Here is a 21,056-nt window from a genome sequence, read left to right on the forward strand (position 1 = left end):
GTGTGAAACTTTTTACAATTGTTTATTAAGAATTTCTATCATTTGCCACTTATGTTGCATGTGTAGTAAATTTGTAAAAGTTTCTTTTCCCTGCTGCTTGCATGTGTCATCTGCATTATGCTATTATGATTTTTTCTTAATTTATTTTTTAAAGGAAGAAATGATATATTCCAACTTTCATCATTTGTTGTTATTGTTGCTGGATTTTTCTTTAGTTCTATATAATACACATGAAAAATATTTGCATAATTTTTGCTTTGTATTACTTTTTATTCTGCATCAAGATTAGTCGGAGATTTGCAACTATTTATGCTTAATCTAATATATAGTATTCCCTCGCTAACCTGATAATTAGTGCATTATCAAATTTTTTGTAGTTTATCAAAGATATTTTTTGGGGGGTTGGGGGGGTTACATTCACAAAGTTGCAGTGCAAAAAAACACAGTGAGAATTATTTGTTGTTTTACACAAATTGAAGTTTTGATTTTTATTAACTATAGGTATTAATAGGAAACTACATATTGTAACACAAGCCTTTTAATAAAAATGATATTGCAAGATAATTACATTAATTGACAGAGAAATGTCTGTTGTACATACCCTTTCACATTAAAAAAAAAGTTTTAAGCTAATGGCATTTCAGTATTATTATAGTTATTTTCTTTCTAAGTATAATATGATTTGAAAAACCTAATAACATCTATTTCAACAGTCATTGCAGGAATCTAACTCAAATTTAGGTCTTGAGTGGTGAAAGTGCTACTTGTTGAAGAGTATGATTATTATGGTATCTATCGTGACTTGTCGATGAACTTTGTAAATCAAAATGGAGGTATGTGATGCAAGAATTGTAGTTAAAATTTTTTAGAATTTTCAAATACCTTATATTGCATTTAATTTTTTCATACCTTATTTTTTAAAAGGAATAAGTATCTAAGTTGACACAATTTGGCTGTTGTGTGCCTGTTACTTTTTTCCCTTCTATCTGATCTAAAGTAGTCCTGAAGTCTGGGACTCAAATGAGATTGGCATTATAAATGATGGAAGGATTTTGTTATGTTGCTGCTGTTCCCATTTCTGTTTGTACTGTTTCTTGTTACTGATACTCTGCTAAAAATTTCAAACAAGATTCAAGGTGATGGCCATGCTACTGATACTCTGCAATGAGTAATGCTTTCTTCCAGTCACCAATACCCAGCATTTGGTTTTGTTTCTTGTGTAAACACACACACATATATAAATGTACATGCATGTGCACTCACATACACAACACACAAATTAATATAAAACTGACAAAAGCAAATTGCAAGAATGACTTTGAGAATTATTATCTTGTGCATTTGCTGCTAAAATTGACGTACATTACTTTAAAATGTTAAATTATTACCACGTATGCAAATTTTTTTGAACTAATAAATTACATGATTAAAATAAATGAAAATTAAAAATTAATATGTTGATTTTTTTCACTGCCAGACCTGAACATTGTCAGGAGGTAGGTAGATATAACACCTATACAATCATCATACCTGGCCTATTAGATATGTTTCTGTTAATCCCAAATTGGCTGAGGCTTTAAAATGTAATATTTACCATTTTTAAAAACTATTTTTATGTCTGAAAATTTAAAGACTCTATCCCTACATATATGGCCAGCCAGAGAAGCATATATACGATAGTATAAACTACATTCAAAATGAAAATTCAAAGCATCAGAAAATTTCGGTTGGGTCGTATGCATAAAAATGGCAAAGTGGGCAAAAGCAACACTTTTTACAGGAAAACTATAAACACAGTAAATATATAAGTGGTAAATGCAGTCATAAAATTAAGTATAAAAAATCTGGAATTCAATAAACATTAACACTTTCACTGCTGGTCATGTGAGGTTATGTTGATAGTTAATGCTGTGTGATAGAAATAGATTGTACCCATATGCCAACTTTATGAGAAATATGATTTAAAAGAGGTAACAAAAGATTATTATGTCTACCATATTGATTGCTAAGCCTTTAAGCATAGAATTTTATGACTGCACACCAGTGTGTGATTGGCACTAAAGGTAAATTTATTTTTGCAATGCTGCATGAACCCTGGCACAAGGTATTTAAAAATGAATCAAAATTAGTAACAATAATATGCATTATTTTTGAATGAAACTATGCCACAAACAAATATATATATATATATATATATTATAAATAAATATGTTATAAGACAGTTACAATGATATTCCTACAAACTAATTTCTGAATGTTATTCGTGTATGGTCTTTGCATGAAATGGAACTTTGTCTTCATTCCAAACTACATACATTGACAACTAGTTTCTAACCTTCACTCCATGCCAGTACTAGCACATATTTTCAAAACTTAATGCTGATCGGCAGCAAATTTGTTAATCAATATTTCAGTCTAATTACAAAAATCATATGAATCAATTAAAACTTACTCAAGCAGTAGGTACTTCTAAATGAATGTTGGAAAGAATGTGGATGGGAAAATTATCTGAACTCAGAGCAGCCTTTAATCTCGCCAAATAATATTAATGAAATAGTTGCTATAAAAACTTAAAGAAAAACTTTAAAAAATGGAATTCAGAATCTGGCAAAAATTAAGAAAAAGAAAAATAGAACAGACTAACAGCTCTTTGTGTTATTTTGGCTGCAGTGGCAACTTTCAGAAAATTTGAAATGTCCCCATTAGTCAAAGTTACAGCCATAATGGTAGAAATAAAAATACAAATTTACAGTAAATTACATATTTTACAAATTTTACGTACTAAAAGTAGTTCCTCACCCATTCACCTCATTCTTCCTTTAAAAAAGGGCTTCATTATGTTAAAAAAAAAATCGCAGTTCATAGATGATGCCAGCTTTTTTTCAGTTTTAATTATTTTTAAACATATTTATTAACTTGATTATTGGCGAATGTTTGTGAAAGCAATAGAATTTCTGGTATGTTGACTTCCCTTAAAATATCTTTTATACAAGCTAGTTGATTATAAATAGTATTTCCTATAACCTTTTTGGAGATGTACTGTTCCGATTAAGTAGCTTAATAGAATTAAAGTCGAAATCTCTTTTGTCAAGTAATGTGACTTCTTTTGGTAATTAAAAATGTTAAGATCCAGAAAATCGACAGCTGGTCAAACTGATGAATCTCAGTTTGTCTTAAGTTTAAGACAGGAAGGCTAAATATTGCTAGATTTGATGAAGTTAAAATTGTTGAAAGAATGATATCATCAATATATCTATAGAAATCTCTACTTTTTAGTAAATAAGTAAAGGTTACATATTTGAGTAGAATAATTCATTCCCATAAAGATGCCATTAATTTGCAGAAAAGTAGTATCTCGGAACTAAATGTAATTGTGAAAAAGAGAGCAGTGGAGATATACCTTCCAGGTAATAGTATCTAAACTTTTACGTATCTGTAACATTGGTAATTCTAATAGACTGGTATAAATTTTTTTCATTGGCTGTGGTGTATAAAGGTTCCCAAAGTCATAGCAATTGATATTAAGTATATTGCTCTTTTACAATTTTAATCACATGATGGTTGTTATAAATGATGCAATTGAAGTGTTTTTCTTTGTTTACATTTTTTAAATTAAGTTTACAAATCTGCTTGAATTTAAGAGAAAAAAATGTAGTCATATCCCTCCTTATAGTTCCTCGTGCCATTAGGAATAAATCTGAAGTTGACTGAGCTCTTTTGGAACTTAAGCAGTGCATATAAGTTAGAAAATCTACTGAAATCAGAATTAAGAAATAATTTTAGTGTTCTGTGGAAAGCATGATGTTTATTATTAATAATTGCTCTTTTGTTACTTTTAGCAACACCATAAGTAACTGCTTGTTTAAGTTCGCTTTCATCAAGAGAGCTGTTACAAATGATGCTGAAATTATTACCGACTTTGTTTTTAGTTATAAAAAATTTAGCCCTAAGAGTAGAAATTTTTTTTGAGTTCTTGCAAGAGGTAAAAACTTTCAGAACTTTGCTGCTTAGACAGTGCTATTTTGCCATTGTTTAATATATGTTTCCATTCCATAAAGGTTTGAGTAGGTAGGCAAAGCTTGAAGCTGGTTCTTAAAATGAAGTCATCTGTATTATCTTCAACATTTTTAATGCATAATGACTTATTAACTGAGCCAACTAACTGTCGTAAATTTAGTACTCTGTTTCATAAGCTGCCTTAAAAAATAATCTTCCAACTATATCAAAATTACCAGTAATAATGTGTTTATTGGGAGAATCCATACAAGAAGGGGGGGGGAACTACATCATTGCAGTATCAAGTTGCTCTTCAGTTCAGTTCCTGATGGTTGGAAAGCCGTTTTTTTTTTTTTTTTTTTTTTTTTTTTTTTTTTTTTTTTTTTTTTTTGGGGGGGGGGGTAGTTGAAACAGACATGAGTCCTGGAATCTGTTGTGGGAAAAGATATTGTGATGTTTTAAACCTTTTTTTTAAATTTATTCTATTGAAGGCAAGATGTAGAAAGTTAATAAGAGAGAAATTCATGGTCATCATCTTTCTGTTACTTTGAAATTTAAGTATAATAAAATCTAATACAAAGTCTTTAATATCAGAAAAATTATTGAAAGTACCTATGAAGTACTATTGAAGTTGTGATAATGTAAATGTGTGCAGTAATGTGACACTTTTTAAAGTGAAATCTCAGTATTAAATAAATTAATGAACTTAAGTTGAAGTTTATTAACATTAACCACTAGTATTTTGTTTGTAGTCTTTTTGCCTCATCTAGTTCTTCTAAGAGCGTTTTTACTGAAAATATTAAATCTTCCATAAGTAGTATGATTAAAATATAAAGTACATTTATTAAGATAAGTGTTAAGTCCCTGTTTTTTAAAATGTGCAGATTTTCTGAAAAGCCTAATTTTTAGATTAGGAATAAAATCTAAAATTTTAATTGAAATATCAGTGAAACTGTGTGTTTTAAAATGTTCTATTTCTACTGTGGCCTGAAAAGTATGAGCTGATGCAAGCAATTCATTTTAATGCGAGATCTGTAGTTGTTTATTCTTGATTGTTTTTAGTCTGTCCTATACAAACCTTACTACATTTGTTACAAGTAATAGAGTAAATACAATTAGATGTTTTTCAGACTGCTTTTTCTCACCAAGTTGGATTAGCTGGTGGGGCATTATGTCTGTCTGTATGTTAAACAATTGGAATTTTTACATTCCTATATTTCAAATCAGCAAGATGATAAAAGTAAAAAGGGAGCTAACCTTAATTACAGTCAAGATTTACGAAGGAAAAACTTGAAACCTCAGTTTTGCCTGAAAGTAATAGATTAATTCAAAATCGGAAAGTCCTTGAATTATTAAAATAAGAGTAATAGATAATAATAAAAGAATATATTAAGTTGCTTACTCAGATACAAACTAATATAAAATTGAAAAAAGCAAATTGCAAGAATGACTGTCAAACCTAGAACCCTGTGCATTTGCTGCTAAGATTGACATAAATTACTTAAACATGTTAAGTTATAATCAAATAAGTATTTTTTTTTAAATAATAAATTGCAAACAAAAGTAATTATTGTATGAAACGAAAAATATAAAAATAGATGCAAATTTAAAAGTTGAATGAATAATAGTCAGTAGTCTTTGGCTGAGAGTGACATCTGAACGAACATTATGTTTTAAATTTTTAACTCTAAAAAATTCAAAAATACATCAAAATTGAAATTGGTATGGTCATTTTATCACTGTCAGATCCGAGCATTGTCAGTAGGTAAGCCTATTGATACAGTTACCTTATCTGACCCAGATTTCTTTCACTCGCATTACTTTCTTTTTTGTTACTTTCAACAATTTTAATCATATCCAGTCTAGCAGTATTTGCTTTTCGTATCTTAGTAACACTAACTCGGAGCAAACCTGACTGTTAATTTTCTGAATCTTGGCATTTTTAATTATCAAGAAGTGAGATTAACTTTTATTCAATTAAGTTAATTAAATGGAGCAGTAACATCTCAAAAAGGCTGTAGAAAATACTATTTATTATCAATTAGTTTGTATCAATAATATTTGCACATAAGTTGAGCAATAGCAACAGGAAATTTTATTACTTTCACAAGTAAGTGGGCAATAATCAAATTCCTAATTATTTTTAAGAAACTACTGAAAAAAAGCTGGCTTCCTCTACAGACTATAAATATTCTTTTACATAATAAAGCCAATTTTTTAAACCGCGAGGAGGAATGAGGTGAATGGGTGAGAAAGTATTTTTATTGTCGTCTATAATAACCTTACTCTGACTTTCCGCCTACATTCTTTTCAGCAGTCATTTAGAAGTAGCTACTGCTTGATAAATTTTAATTAATTCTTCGCCTTTTTTTGTAATTGTATTTTTGTATTTTGATGCCAATTTTTAACATTGTTATAATTCCAGATTGTTTATATTTCAGTAGGCACTTACACAATTGTTTATTGTTTTCTTGCGAGAAGTTTTGTTCACTTTTATACATGTGATCCAACAGGTATTTTTTGATGCCTTGAATTTTTATTTTGAATGTTGTTTATACTATTGTATTTACATTTTTTTAGCAGGCTGGGTATGTAGGGGTAGCGTTTTTTAAATTTTAGAGGTACAAATAATTTTAAAATAATTAATTTTGAATCCTATGCTAATTTGGGATGAACAGAAACATATCTAGTAGACTGGGTATGGTAATTGTATCAGTGTTAAGCTCACATACATCCTGACGATGTTCAGGTCTAACATTGATAAAACAATTGTATTCATTTTTAATTTTCATGTATTTTCTGCTGTTTGAATTTTTAGGTCTAAAAATTAATATTCATTCAGATCTCAGTCTCAAATATTGACTGTTCATTCACCTGCTAAATTTTCATCGATTTATATATTTTTTATTTATTATAATGTATTTTTATTTATTATTTAAAAAATAATTTTTGTTTAAAATTTTGTTTAAAATTTATTTGAAAAAAATTTGGCTATTTGTTTATAATTTAACTTTTTAAAAATTTATATATATAGTGTGTATATATATATATAGTCTTCTTCGCTTTTTATTTTAATTTCTTAACTACGTTCACAAGGTTTAAACTCTACAAGCTAGTAGGTCCTTCCTAAAAATCTTGTATTTTTTTACTAATAGCAAATCGCTATTTATTTTATTTTGTACATTTACCTAACCAGGCCATTATGTATAGTTTTTCTTACACCTTAATGTGTTTTTTCAAGCAGACGCGTCAGGAAATGGAACAGAGAATTGACACTAAAGTTTTTAACTAAGTTTTTTCAGTTAATATTCAAGAAGAGTTTCGTGTATAGTTTCAGTTGTCTGTTTCGACGAAATGCATTATGGAATTAGCTGGATTCGAATATCATTATATAATTTCCCCTGAAGGGTCGGTAATGAGATTCGAATTGGGCTAATTTACCATTTACCGCTTTTTTGTTTTTGTATTTTTGCTTAAGTCTTATATCACACTTTTATTCTATTGTTTAAAGTTTGCCTTACCTTGATCAACATTTCACTTACAATTAGATTTGAATTTTATTTGTAAATATTCTAGTGATAATAATGTTTACACTTAATTGCACTTTATTTTCCGTATGTTAAAATTTGTTTCACTGTAACAGCAGTATCTAAGCTACTTTTTAGCGGAAGCACTAAGACTATTCTTTTAACTTGTTTTCTAAATTTTGCAGCTCAATGCACAAAAGTTCTTGACCACAAAGGTCTTTTTTAATTTGTTCTCCTTTCTTTAATTATTTATATTGTTGCGTGCGTACGGGTTCGTTATGAAATGAATGCACAAGTCCGATGAAAAATGAACAAAAAAAATTTATTATTATCACAACAAAAATGCTTAAATTTTCTCAAATTATCATGCAGTATTACAATATCTCACAGTATTAACTACTCAAATGTCCAATAGAACGCAATTAAAAACAGCTAAAGAACGCTAATCCGCGAATTCGCTACAATCAACAAGAGCAGTTTTCTAAACAACAACAAACTAAGCAACTACTACAAACTGAGATGTTTTCCTCCTTTTATAAGATTTTAAAATCACGCGCTAGAATTTTCCAGTACTTTCTCGAAATCAAAAAGAGATATTTATTTATTTAATGCACGCGCTCTTGTAATTTCAATTTTACGGCTTAGCTTTCTTTTAATATTCGTCACGCGCTGCACTGCGCGAGAAATAAAATCATTTAATTTGTAATTGAACTAACATTAGCTTTTTAAATACCAAATTCGTAACACTGCCCCCTTCCCAAGGACTGCACATCCCGGGCAGTACAATCCCTGGACAGGAAGCTAAACTTACAACTGTGGCATAAATGCATTAATAAGCATTACATTACAATAATAAACAACATGAAGAATAAATGCAATACATAAAACAAATCAAATACACATTTAAAAACAAAAAAGACCATGGTCTGATACTATTTACAATTATTTACATTACGTACTATGGCCATAGTAATGAGCTAACCTTTCGTAAGAGTTCGAAGACTCACGCATCCGAACCACGACGTCATTCGTGTTCAGCACTGTGTATGGACCATCCGAAGGTGACTGTAATTTAGGGCTCAGTCTTTTTCGTTGAATTGGGTTCCAAAACCACACCTTGTCTCCTTTGTTGGATCTCTGTCTAGTAGCTCTTGTGTCGCATCTGGTCTTCACTTTCTCCGTCGCCAAGTTCACTCGCTTTCGAGCGGAACGGTGCATCACTTCAAAATGGGCCTTGACATCTTGGATGTGTTCCTCAGGCGATGAAGGCGCATCCGTACGGCGATGAAACAGGCGGTCACAAGGCAGACGAAGGTCTCGACCGAAGAGCATCTGAGATGGAGAATAGCTGGTAGTCTGGTGTTTCTTTTCGAACCTAGCATGATTTCGGCTGTTTCTCGAGCTGGTTCTTTCAGACAAAGCGTCGGCATTTCCAGGTGATTGATCCCTTCTTAGGATGGATAGTCATGTCTTTAGATCCTGAAAGCAGTTTGTTGTTTTTCAAGTCTAAGGAAAAATTGTATTTCCTTAAAAAGTCCAATCCGAGTATGCATGGATCTGTAATATCCGCCACATATGCCGTGTGATGGTAGGCGGCACTTCCAAACGTGATGTTTACGTTTAACTTCCCAGTTATGTCGATCTTGTCACCAGACGCAGTCTGAAGGGTAACACAGGATGGCGTCCAAATAAGTTTATCTTTAAATTGTTCAGCTAAATCTTTCCTAATGATGGTAACATTAGCTCCTGTGTCAATGATCATACTGCAAGGAACTCCATCGATATTCCCATTGATGGACAGCCCGTTATTGTTGCCACTCACTGTATAAATTTTAAGAGCTTTAAAACAAGGTTTTTCACTATCTGGCAACCTCCGTTCCTCGATATGGTCACTAATTTGTTTACTGCGTTGTTGCTGGGAAATGGTCTTATTTTCCGTACCTCGGGGTGTTCTACAGTTTCTTCGTATGTGGCCTTCAACTCCACAGTTCCAGCACTTTAGAATTAGTTTCTTTTCACTTCTGTTCCGTCTCAAGCCATTGACTTGTCTGGTAAAATCATCTGCTTTATATTCCGTACCCTGGGGTGTTCTGCAATTCCGTCTTAGGTGACCTTCACTACCACATCTCCAACACCTTAGAGCCACTTTCTTCTCGCTCCTACTCCGTATCAAATCTTCGACTTGTCTGGCTAATTCATCTAAACGAGCCATCAGTTGATCCACTGGCTCATGGACTCGCACAGCTCTAACTGGGTAGCGATCTCTACTAGTTGCTTGCTGGGCTGCCTCGAACTTCATGGCGTACGACAGAGCGCTTTTTATGTCCTTTACATCTGCCATTCGAAGAGCTTTCTGTATTTCAGTATCTCAGATGCCGTCGATAAAGTATTGTAAGGACAGGATTTCCCTTGTTTCTGTCGGGCATTCCGAAAAGGCGAGATGGGACAGCCTTTCAACATCCGCGGCGAGCTCCTGAAGTGTTTCGGTAGGCTGCTGTTGACGAGATTTTAATTGGAGCCTGCTGTAGTCTTTTAAACATTTCCCGCCGAAGCGCAGCTCCAAAGCGCCGGATAGAGCTTCGAAATCTAACCTTTTGTTTTCGGGAAGAGTCTGAAGGATATCCGCTGCGTCGGCTCTTAGAGAAGCGGCGAGATGACAGGCCTTAGCTTGGGAATCCCATCCATTCGCATCCGCCACGATAGAAAATTGTGTCTTATACACCTGCCAGGAGGTCTTCCCATCATATGTGGATAGCTTCAGAGGTGGACGAGCAGGCATTGGTAAGAATTTAAAATCATCACTCCTGCTCCCTGCTGACGCTACGAATTTCTTTAAAGTATCCATTTCTTTGGCAACTGCAGAAACTCTCTCATCAATTTGTTGTTCGATTTGGTGTTGGACGGCACAAACTCTTCCTTCAATTCGTTCCTCCACAGCAGAAACTCTCCCTTCTATATGTTCTTTTACAGAAGAAACTCTTTCTTCTATTTCTTCTTTCACCGAAGAAACTCTTTCTTCAATATGATCTTTTACGGAAGAAACCTTTTCTTCAATATGTCCAACTTTATTTTCAACTGCGTCAATTCTGCCTTCCATAGCTTCAAATTTATTTTCTATTATGCAAGTAATTTCTCTTTTCATTTCTTCTTGACCAGCTTGAACGGCTTTCATTTCGTCCTTAACGGATTCCTGGCCCAATTTCATTTCTTCCTTAACGGATTCCTGGCCCAATTTCATTTCCTCTTTAATTTCTTCTTTAAATGAGGCAAAGGCTGATATTAACTGCCTTAATTGCTCTTCCATCGCTCTTGTTATTGGCATTCAAATCCCACCGCTGCCACCAAAAATTGTTGCGTGCGTACGGGTTCGTTATGAAATGAATGCACAAGTCCGATGAAAAATGAACAAAAAAAATTTATTATTATCACAACAAAAATGCTTAAATTTTCTCAAATTATCATGCAGTATTACAATATCTCACAGTAGTTATCTTTTAACTACTCAAATGTCCAATAGAACGCAATTAAAAACAGCTAAAGAACGCTAATCCGCGAATTCGCTACAATCAACAAGAGCAGTTTTCTAAACAACAACAAACTAAGCAACTACTACAAACTGAGATGTTTTCCTCCTTTTATAAGATTTTAAAATCACGCGCTAGAATTTTCCAGTACTTTCTCGAGATCAAAAAGAGATATTTATTTATTTAATGCATGCGCTCTTGTAATTTCAATTTTACGGCTTAGCTTTCTTTTAATATTCGTCACGCACTGCACTGCGCGAGAAATAAAATCATTTAATTTGTAATTGAACTAACATTAGCTTTTTAAATACCAAATTGGTAACAATATATATAAAAGTAAATGAAAGACATATTAATATCTTAAAAAAAATATTGTGTGCAGAGCTGCTGTAGGATTAAAAGTAGGAAATAAGTAAAAGTGAACCTACTAACTAACTCTAGCTTAATTTGATGGCATTTAATTTATAGGATGACAAAACTTGAAATGCGGACAGTTTGTCATTCCTTGTCTTCCTGTTTATCTTCATAATTTTTTCTTGCAATTTGTCCTTTTGTCTTGAATTAGGAATTTGTTTGTGTTTGTAATTTGATCCTTTTGCTTTGAATTAGGAAGAATTGTAGAATTAAATATTGTAACATTCAGCTAGGCTTACTGGTGCTCACTTTTTCGTGGCATATACAAATACACATACGAAAAAGTGCAATATTATGTAACAAGAAAGCCATGAACTCCTTATGTTTAATACAGATATTATTTTATATGAAAAAGAAATAATTGCTGCTTAGTTTGACATGTGTAATGTAAAGAAGTCAGTGTAGTGCATTGCCACTGTAAGTGGTGGTAACTGCCGTTCTGTATCCCAGTACAGAAGGGAAATTATGTTCATTATGTATTTGAGGTATGCAACTCGGTAGTTTCGGTATGTTATCAGGTTTCATCTGCTGTAGCTAAGATTGGTCTGTGCTGTGCTATCATGACCAGATGCATTTATTAGGTGATACATCTAGTGAATGCATGGCCTGAAAAAGAACAACAGGCTGTTACACTTCAGATATGTAATGGTGGTTATCCGGTGCAGTGAGAATTGGAAACCAGTGGCATCTTATACCATAATGCTAGATGATGGATTGGTACTCTGATATGTAATGTGGGACTTACTCTGTCTGTCCCTGTTCTACCGTTGGATGGCATCATGGTGCTACAGAGGGGATTCATATGAAAATTTTATATGTCATTGATCCCATCATATGCAATAGTCTAGGGTCTCATAGCAGTCTCAGAGACCTATGATATGCATTCTGAAGTAATGGGTACCTGGCAAAAATTTCCCAGTGGTATGTCAGTGTTCAACTATATGTGCAGTAACTGGTTGCTTTGCAGTACATCAAGTTTTTCTAATACTTGAGTTGTGGCAGTACTGTCCAGTAATTAACTATGCATATAGTATGTCCATTATCATGGTCTTTCATATGATTCAGCTGTTGTGATTTTTCACTTCATTGAGTCCATTTTTCCTCATGTTTGCATCACTATGCAAATAGTCTATCTTAACACAAATGTTAGTTTCTCAAAAGGTAGTTTTCAGTTTCAATATGCCATAGATTTCTAGCCGTTAATGTTGGAAATCTTTTTTATGGCAGCCATATTTCTTAACAGGATCTAGTTTAAGCTGCCTATGCACAGGAGCAATGAAAAACACAAATCCGAAACTTAACAGTAGCTCTTTGTTCTACCCATGTACAGTGCTTCCAATCAGTATTTCTGAGGTACATAAATGGCATATATGTGTACTGCTATTAATTTATTGCCTTTCATGATTATTTGCATATCATGCAATTTTAAGTTGATCTGTTGTATCTTTTCTATTACTCTGTACATAAAATGCTTATTTTGGAATTAAAATTATGATATGAGTTAAAATTATGTAAGTTACAAACATTAGTTCATAATGTTCATAAATTTCAGATTGGAATGCAGAACTTAGTGTGTGTCATGTAAATGGCTTTATGGAAAGAAAAAAAATTTTGAGCTGGTGCTAATTGTGTGAGATTTGATGTAGTGAAGCTTTGCAGTTTCATAGGCCATAATAATTTTAGAATTTGGATTTAACAGCATTGTAATTTTAAAATGATCATACTTGGAAATAATAATTTATAAATTTTGCATAGATTGAAAAGAGCAAAAAATATTTGTAGTTAAATATGTGAAATTTCTTATATTGTTCTGCAATTCTAAATTATTTTTTCTATCTGAGATAGAACAAATAATTATTGTATTAATGATAATCATGGAAAATATTTATTACCGAATGTATGGGATAACAAGTAATTTGAATCAGTAATTAGTTCATCATATTAGAATGCTAGAAATTAACCATTTTGGGGCACTTAAAAGATGACACATAGGAGACTAAACTGCCAGACAGACAATGAATGAATTGCGTACATTCTGTAATAAGGTTATTGTAGTATTTAAGTTGAAAGGGATCATTGATTTTATGCATATAATTTTAGAATTTCAGTCTTTTAATTTTTCTTGATTTCTGTGATCAGATCTTTTGCTGTTTTAAAGATGATTCCTTAAATTTCTTTAAAGTGTTGTTTAATGTTTAATAAACATTCTACTGCTCTTTTACTGATAAATACTTCTAACACAATATTTTTCCTCTTTTTGTTCTGATAAGCATCAAGAATTAGTTATTGAGTTTCGTAGTATTTGTTTATATATTTTTAGAGACTGTTTTTTTGTGTGAATGTGTGACTACAGCCAAAGTTACCCCCTTCGAATGGCAGGCACTTGCCTTATCAGCATTGGCGACTTCTAAGGCCAGAAGTGGTGACCATTTTACTATGGAGGCTCCTATTAGGTGGCCACCATTGCCTCCTATGAGGGGACAGACAATTTACATCCATGCCTTCTCCGGCATTCGAACCCGTGCTCTTCAGTATCGCAGTTGACTCCCATACCCAGTATACTGCTTGGGCGGCTACTACAGCCAAAGTATGAAACCTTTTAAAATTAAGTTTTAAAATCGACATCATCTGTAAAAGTCAGCCTATAGTGTGAATTTTTTTATGCAGTGCAGTCCATGAGTTTTGACTTTTCTGTCCTTATTTTGTTTCATGGATTCAACGTCCATATATAATGACTTAATGAGTTTTACATATTTCCATCTATTTAGTGCTATTAATACAGATCAACGACAGTGTGGAAAAAAAACCATAGGACATTAATAATAGTTTGGTTTTTGATTGGGTTTTATGTGCTATATGAAATTTACTTTGTACTGGAAAAAACTAAATTGTTTTCATGGCTATCCATAGGTGAAGCATAAATACAAGCCAGTGTTCCTTAAAAAAAATCCTCCATAATGACTTTCTTCCTTTTTTTTTTTTTTTTTTTTTTTTACTAACATTGTAAAGTCTACTTTTCATTTCCAGTGATGAGTTGTTTGAGGAAAAACTAATTTTCATTGCATTTAAGTAATGAAACCTTGCACAGACAAATAACACTAAATTTTTGATTATTCAATTAATGTGCAATGCTGGCCATTAAAATTGCAACACCATGAAGGAAAGCAAATGCGAAAAAGATTGCATGTAAACAGTGTGGTATGAAGACAAAATGATTAAATATGTACGCACATTGGAGGTTTACAGGGTTGCAAACTTAGTAGAAACAGCTGCCATACCGGGCAGCTAAAACGGCCTTTAAACCATTAGGCATGGAGCTGAGAATACAGAAATGGACAACTCATTCCATGCTGCTTCATGTCTATGCCACATTTCATCAATTGTATTAGCTGGAGAGAGGTGGTGGGCCAGTCTCTCATTTAGCCATGACCAAACGTTTTCAGTGGGTGACAGATCTGGAGACTGTGCAGGCCAGGGTAGCAATCAAATACCCTGTGTATCGAGGAAGGTCCGAACATGACATGCAACATGTGGTCTTGCATTATCTTTACTATATATTGCTTAGGAATATATGGAATATACTGTTTAGGGGTCTTGAAGATAGGGCACAACCACTGGACGTAAAAAGTCAGAAATGTACCCATCTGCATTGAAATTATCATCCATCCGAACTAGAGATGTGCGTGTCGTGTACCAAATGGCTGCCCAAGCCGTCACACCAGGTGCAGAACCTCTATGTCGATATCAGATGCAAGCAGATGACATGCAGGCTCCTGGGACCCTCCAGACACGTATACGGTCATCAAAATACTGCACATAGAACCGGCACTCATTTGGAAAGGTGACATTGTGCCACTCCTGTAGCCAGCTTTGTCATTTGGTGCACCTGTCGCTGTCTGTCTCTATGCTACTTTGTCAAAGGAAGCGAAGTAATGGTCACCCTCCTGATAGTCCACGCTGCTGATAACGTCAACGCACCTTATGAGCTGATACTGGGCGTGCTACAAACTTGCCCATTTCCTGACTAATGGTCCGTGATGTGGTCATACAGTTTTGCAGGGCTTACCTCACAATATGTCTGTTCTTTCTGGCATTAGTCATGGGAGGGCATTGAGATCCTGCATGCTGTTCAGTATGATCCTCAGCACTTTATTGATTCCATATTCGCATGAGAGTGGTTGGATGTCGACCAGTGCAACCGGTGATATCACAGAACGATAATCTACACTCTTGACAGGCAACGATCCTGCCTCTATCGAATTTCGAAACTTGCAGGTAAGCATTTCCTCTTCTTATCCGAGGATAACATGATATTCTGAGCAAACTCCAACCTTACAAAGCACTTTCCGAATGAGAAATCCACTACATAACTTTTCTTTTATGCTGTGCTTCAGATGTCTTTTCTCCCTCCTGCATCGTCTAAATGTGCTGAAATACTAATGATTTGCACATTCCAACTTCTTCCTTTGACGTTCGTCAGATCATTCCTTCCTCATGTTGCAATTTTAATGGCCAGCAGTGTAGTACCAAAATAATGAGCTTCCAGTCTTTCATATATGACTCAAAACCATAATGGTATTAATATTAAGTGTCTCATCATTCTCACTAGTTATCAAATGAGAGGTGCTATTAATCATCGTTTCATTTTATCCACAGCTGTGGTGACAGGTCATACAGCGCAAAATGTATCTTTGACATGAAAATTTCTTTTATTTATCTCCATAACCATTTTCTGTTTGTTAAATCATCTGCAGCACCAACCCTATACATGATGCAAGGTAACAAGGATCTCTTTTTCATAATAAAGAAAGGATAGTAAGAAAAATGTCTGTTATTTGTATTACTATAGGGCATATTGATCACAATAAAGCAGCTCGGATCTAAGTTTTAAAATGAGGAATTTTATCCGCTTTAATTGTATAATGGTTAAGGGAAGTGGAAAAATGAGATAAATATGTTACTACCCCATTAATTATCCATATACAATGAATGTACTTTGGCATTTGCTTAAAAATTATTTTCATGTTATAGCATTTCAAAATGTATAAAACAATCCTGACCATGCTTTAATGAAAATATATATGTATATGCATTCTTATGTTTATCTCTTGAACAAAACATTAATTAGTTGATGACAATCAGTAAAAATTCAGCTTCAAGAGTAGATATGGCAAAAATCAATATGATTTTTGTTACCTTGCAGGTATTATTTATTTTGAAGACAGTATTAAACTTATTAAATGCTTACTATACCATATAAAGTGAATGTTTTTCTTATTTTAAAAAAACTCATACCTTTTTTTAAAAATTGTTTTTACATATTTGCTGTATCTTTGTAACGAAAAAACATTAGCAATTTGTGCTTTTGTAGAATATATATCAATTAAAACTTGTCAATTTCAAATCAGTAGGAGCCTTTGTGTGTGCTGTAAAAGTGTATCTTTGTAGTAAAAAAAAGTGTTGGCAGTTACGCTTTTACGCTTTTGTAAAATAGTTATCAGTTAAAATTGTCAATTTCATATCGGTAGGAGCCTTCGTATATGCTCTTAAAAGTGTCATTTTAAAATGTGTATTCATGGCAAAAAGTAAAATGAGCTTTATAATCTAATTGTGAGCATTTATCTGATGTATGCTAAGTTTGTCAACATATTGTTGAATACCTTATAGTTAGCAGTTGTGGTCTTTTTAAAAAGGTATGAGTATAATAGATCCATGGCATCATTTAAGTTTTCAAAATTTTTTAAAAATTTGTGCGAAGAGTAGATAAATTTGGGTTTTATTGGAGATGCTTGCTTGCTTTATCAGCATTAGCACAGAATCTGTCTTAGGGTAATGGTAATCTCTAAGTAAGAAAGAAACAAATATAATCTTTCATTCTACAAATTCTAAACTATTTTGATTTGATCATCTTTACACAATATGCATATGTGGAGCCTGTTTCTTGGTTTTGAATTAGTGTAGCTTTTAAAAATATTCTCTAGGTAGATTATCATTACTGTTATAAGAGACAGTGAATTTTCTTTACTGATAACTCATAATTCTTTACGATTAATTTATGATTCATGATTTAATTTTTTCTTTAACAATGAATTGAACATTCAAGCACAAACAATATTGTTTATCAAAATGTTTTTTTGTAACTTTCTGTTACAGTAATTCCTGTGATGCTTTATCAGCATTAGCACAGAATCTGTCTTAGGGTAATGGTAATCTCTAAGTAAGAAAGAAACAAATATAATCTTTCATTCTACAAATTCTAAACTATTTTGATTTGATCATCTTTACACAATATGCATATGTGGAGCCTGTTTCTTGGTTTTGAATTAGTGTAGCTTTTAAAAATATTCTCTAGGGAGATTATCATTACTGTTATAAGAGACAGTGAATTTTCTTTACTGATAACTCATAATTCTTTACGATTAATTTATGATTCATGATTTAATTTTTTCTTTAACAATGAATTGAACATTCAAGCACAAACAATATTGTTTATCAAAATGTTTTTTTGTAACTTTCTGTTACAGTAATTCCTGTGATCCTTCATGCCATCTTATCACTTTTATGATGAAATAATAATTAAGTAAAAAAAGTAATTTGAAAAAGATTGCATGATTTTTTAATCTCCACCCATTGTTAATACAGTGAGTGACAAATAATAAAATTGTCCTTTTCACATTTGACTAATGTCTATGACAAGGTAATTTTTAGTTTAAATGCTGTATAAGTTGACAATTTTAAGGAAAAAAATCAAACTTTGAAGTAGGGGGTCGACTTATACGCAAAACCTTTAAAAAGAAAAAAAAGAAAAGAAAAGAAGATCTGCCGTCACTGATCGATGACACATCAGCAAACTTGATTATTACATATATCGTTAGGCCCACCAGCGGCCGAGCGGTAAAGTCGCTGAACACTGGTAGTTTGGTCCGAGGTTCGAATCCCGTGAATGGGCTGGCTGCATGGGCGTTTTCGTGGTTTTCCCCATGTGTAACGTGTATATGAGCCAGTTCCCCTTAGAAAGTCCTCCACGAAAGGCATCCCTCCCTTTAGGCAGATAGCCCTTGAGGCTTTGCCATAATCACACACACACATACATATATCGTTATCGTTCGTACAGAAAAAAAAAAATTATTTATTCTTTCCATTTTATTTATTAGTTTTTTATTAAATTTGTTTGTGCAGCATTTGACAGCATTTCCAGCATGTGTTCATGTTTGCTTCCAGAAAAATGGTTGAATGGACAACACCCTAATGACTGATTGGTTTCAAAATCTATGGTTTTAAAAACCATATGTAATTTTAAGGAAACCTTCCTTTTTGATTTGGGATATGTTTCGACTGCATCGTGCTTATCATGTGCTAAAATGGAAATAAGCAAAAATTTGCTAAAGTGCGAGTGTAATTTTATCAAGTACATTGGCATGCTGTTTATCAGCAGTGGCAAATTTATTTTTCTCAAAAGTCGGGGGGGGGATCGACTTATGCGCAGGTATATATGGTACCTGTTCTTAATCATAAGTATTAAGCTATTATTGCTAGTACCAAATATTATACAAATAGGCTATCTGATGTGATCTGAAAAGGATCTCTTGTTTTTAGGTATGCTCTGTAGTGTGACTTAAATATCTGTATTATAAGTATCCTATGATTTTGTTTTGTTTTTGTTTCCCAGATTAATTTTATGCTATTTGGTCACAGTCAATTTTATACTATCTAAAGTGCGCTATCTGGCCACAAGTATTGGGATATCTACCAGTGGAAAATTTTGGCTGTAATATCAGTGGCATTATCAGGATCAAAGCTAACCATTTTTTCTCCAAGTGCGGTATTTGCGAGTCTTTAAATTCTGCTGTCCAGCACTTCTCTAAATTCTATAAATTTTACTATGCATGAATTCTGGCAGTGTTTCTTCTAAATTCTAAAAAAATTTTCCATTTGTAGATTTGCTACAAGTTGCTTTTCTAAATTAAAAAAAAAAAAAATCTGCTTATGGTGTGACTGCACTGGTTGCATTGCCCATGGAAGCATGACTTTTAATGTAACAGCGGTTGAATTTAGTAACATAAATCAAAATCATGTACTATAAAAGTAGTATGCATGAAAAATCTGTACATCACATTATCAATAAATTTCCAATCATCAGTCAGTTCAGAATTTTCTTCGGTTGTTAACCATACCAATGTTGGTAAAGTAAAGAGGAAGTTGGGTTTGGTAATGTGAGTCACATATAAGTATTGAAAATGCTGCACCTTCCTGTAACAGTATGCAAAATTTCATTATGTTGCAGTCCTCTTATGCCAAGAATGAGCTGGTTTTTGGTGTCTGTGAGGCAGATTATGAATATTCAGGTTTATCCAGACATTTTCAATTAACCTGTGCTGTTTGTGCTCTGGAAACTGTCTGAAATAGTTCTGTACTTTATCAACGTGAGAGTGTTATTCAAAAATAATGATCTGTTACTGCATATTTCTGGGAGATATCTATGGAGGAGCCTATCTTAACTTCAGCCAAATTAAATATTTGTGTAATAAGTTAGAACCAGAGCCGCCACCAGAGTAGGTGCAACCTGTGTGGTTGCACTGGGGGAGAGCAACATTTTTAGAATTCTGAGAAGCATCGAGTAGCAAAATTTTTAGAATTTAGGGGAGGCAATGGGAAGCAGAGTGGCAAAATTTATAGAATTTATGGAGGCATTGAGTTACAGAATTTTGGAACCATAGAGACTACACTTGGGTAGGAAACTGCCTAGCACAAACTGTGGTTAGAACAGCTATTATAAATGTGTTTCATTCACACAAAATTAGTGCCTAAGTTATCAGCTAATGTGAAATTTTAAGTTGTAACCTTCTAGAAATTTATTCTTTTTCATTACACAGAGGCTGTGACTGTAAAATATAGACTGACGGTTTATTAAATGGATAAAATTTTTCATTAAATGCTTGCCATATTAAGTATCTCAGTAATTTTTCCAAGATGGTTTGCATGAAATCTCTGAAAATCTTTCTTATGAGTAAGCATTACAATATGTAGGTTGCTAGATTGTGCTTTGACTTAGAATTAAACTTATGCCTTCTTAAATTTGAGATTAGAAGTATGAACATCATGAACTTGCAGTAGTTGATCATTCTTTAATTAGATTCTTTGTTTTTTTTTTAGCCCAGAGGGTTGCCATTTTGCATTGGTTCACTCTAAACGGCATTTCACTTTTCAAATTGTTGCCAGCAAATATTAGAGCTCTGCATTATAAGGAAATTAAATAATAAAGAATCTGCATGAATGCATGTATGTTTCTCGCACTGAAAAAACAATGGTACCTAGAGGCATCAAATTTTAAATAATTTAGTCCTCCACTCGAATATGGGCATCTGGAAGCCCGAATTTGGAATTAGTATTAGTATGCATTTCCTATTTTGTAAAACTTAAATGAATTTCTGATTAACAAAATCAATGATTTCAAAGCAAGCAATGGCAACACTGTACGGGGAGGGGAAAAAAAGTTTTTATCTTCAGCGCGCGACACTGTGCATCGGAAACTCTGATTTTCGATATCCTCTTTTTTAATTTTTTTGTAATATTGCTGTTGAATATAATTTTACAG

The 21,056-nt window shown here is 32.9% G+C and overlaps 1 protein-coding gene across 9 annotated transcripts in view; it reads left to right on the forward strand.

Annotated features, from left to right (window-relative positions):
* The window catches only part of LOC146997696 (inositol polyphosphate-5-phosphatase A-like), a 110,400-nt gene that overhangs the window by 18,820 nt on the left and 70,524 nt on the right, over positions 1–21,056 (forward strand). The window contains exons 2-3 of one of the 9 annotated variants that reach the window (XM_085815486.1): positions 714–833; positions 6,438–6,509. The exons of the other annotated variants lie outside the window; for them this stretch is intronic. Coding sequence (XP_085671612.1) covers positions 809–833; positions 6,438–6,509 — 97 coding nt within the window. The 5' untranslated portion in view covers positions 714–808. The remainder of the gene's footprint in view (positions 1–713; positions 834–6,437; positions 6,510–21,056) is intronic. 9 annotated transcript variants of the gene reach the window in all.

The sequence above is a fragment of the Stegodyphus dumicola genome, chromosome 4 (genome assembly GCF_044657685.1).
Source record: "Stegodyphus dumicola isolate Sdum_Otavi_A_Nest chromosome 4, ASM4465768v1".
In the NCBI taxonomy this organism is placed as follows: Eukaryota; Metazoa; Arthropoda; class Arachnida; order Araneae; family Eresidae; genus Stegodyphus; species Stegodyphus dumicola.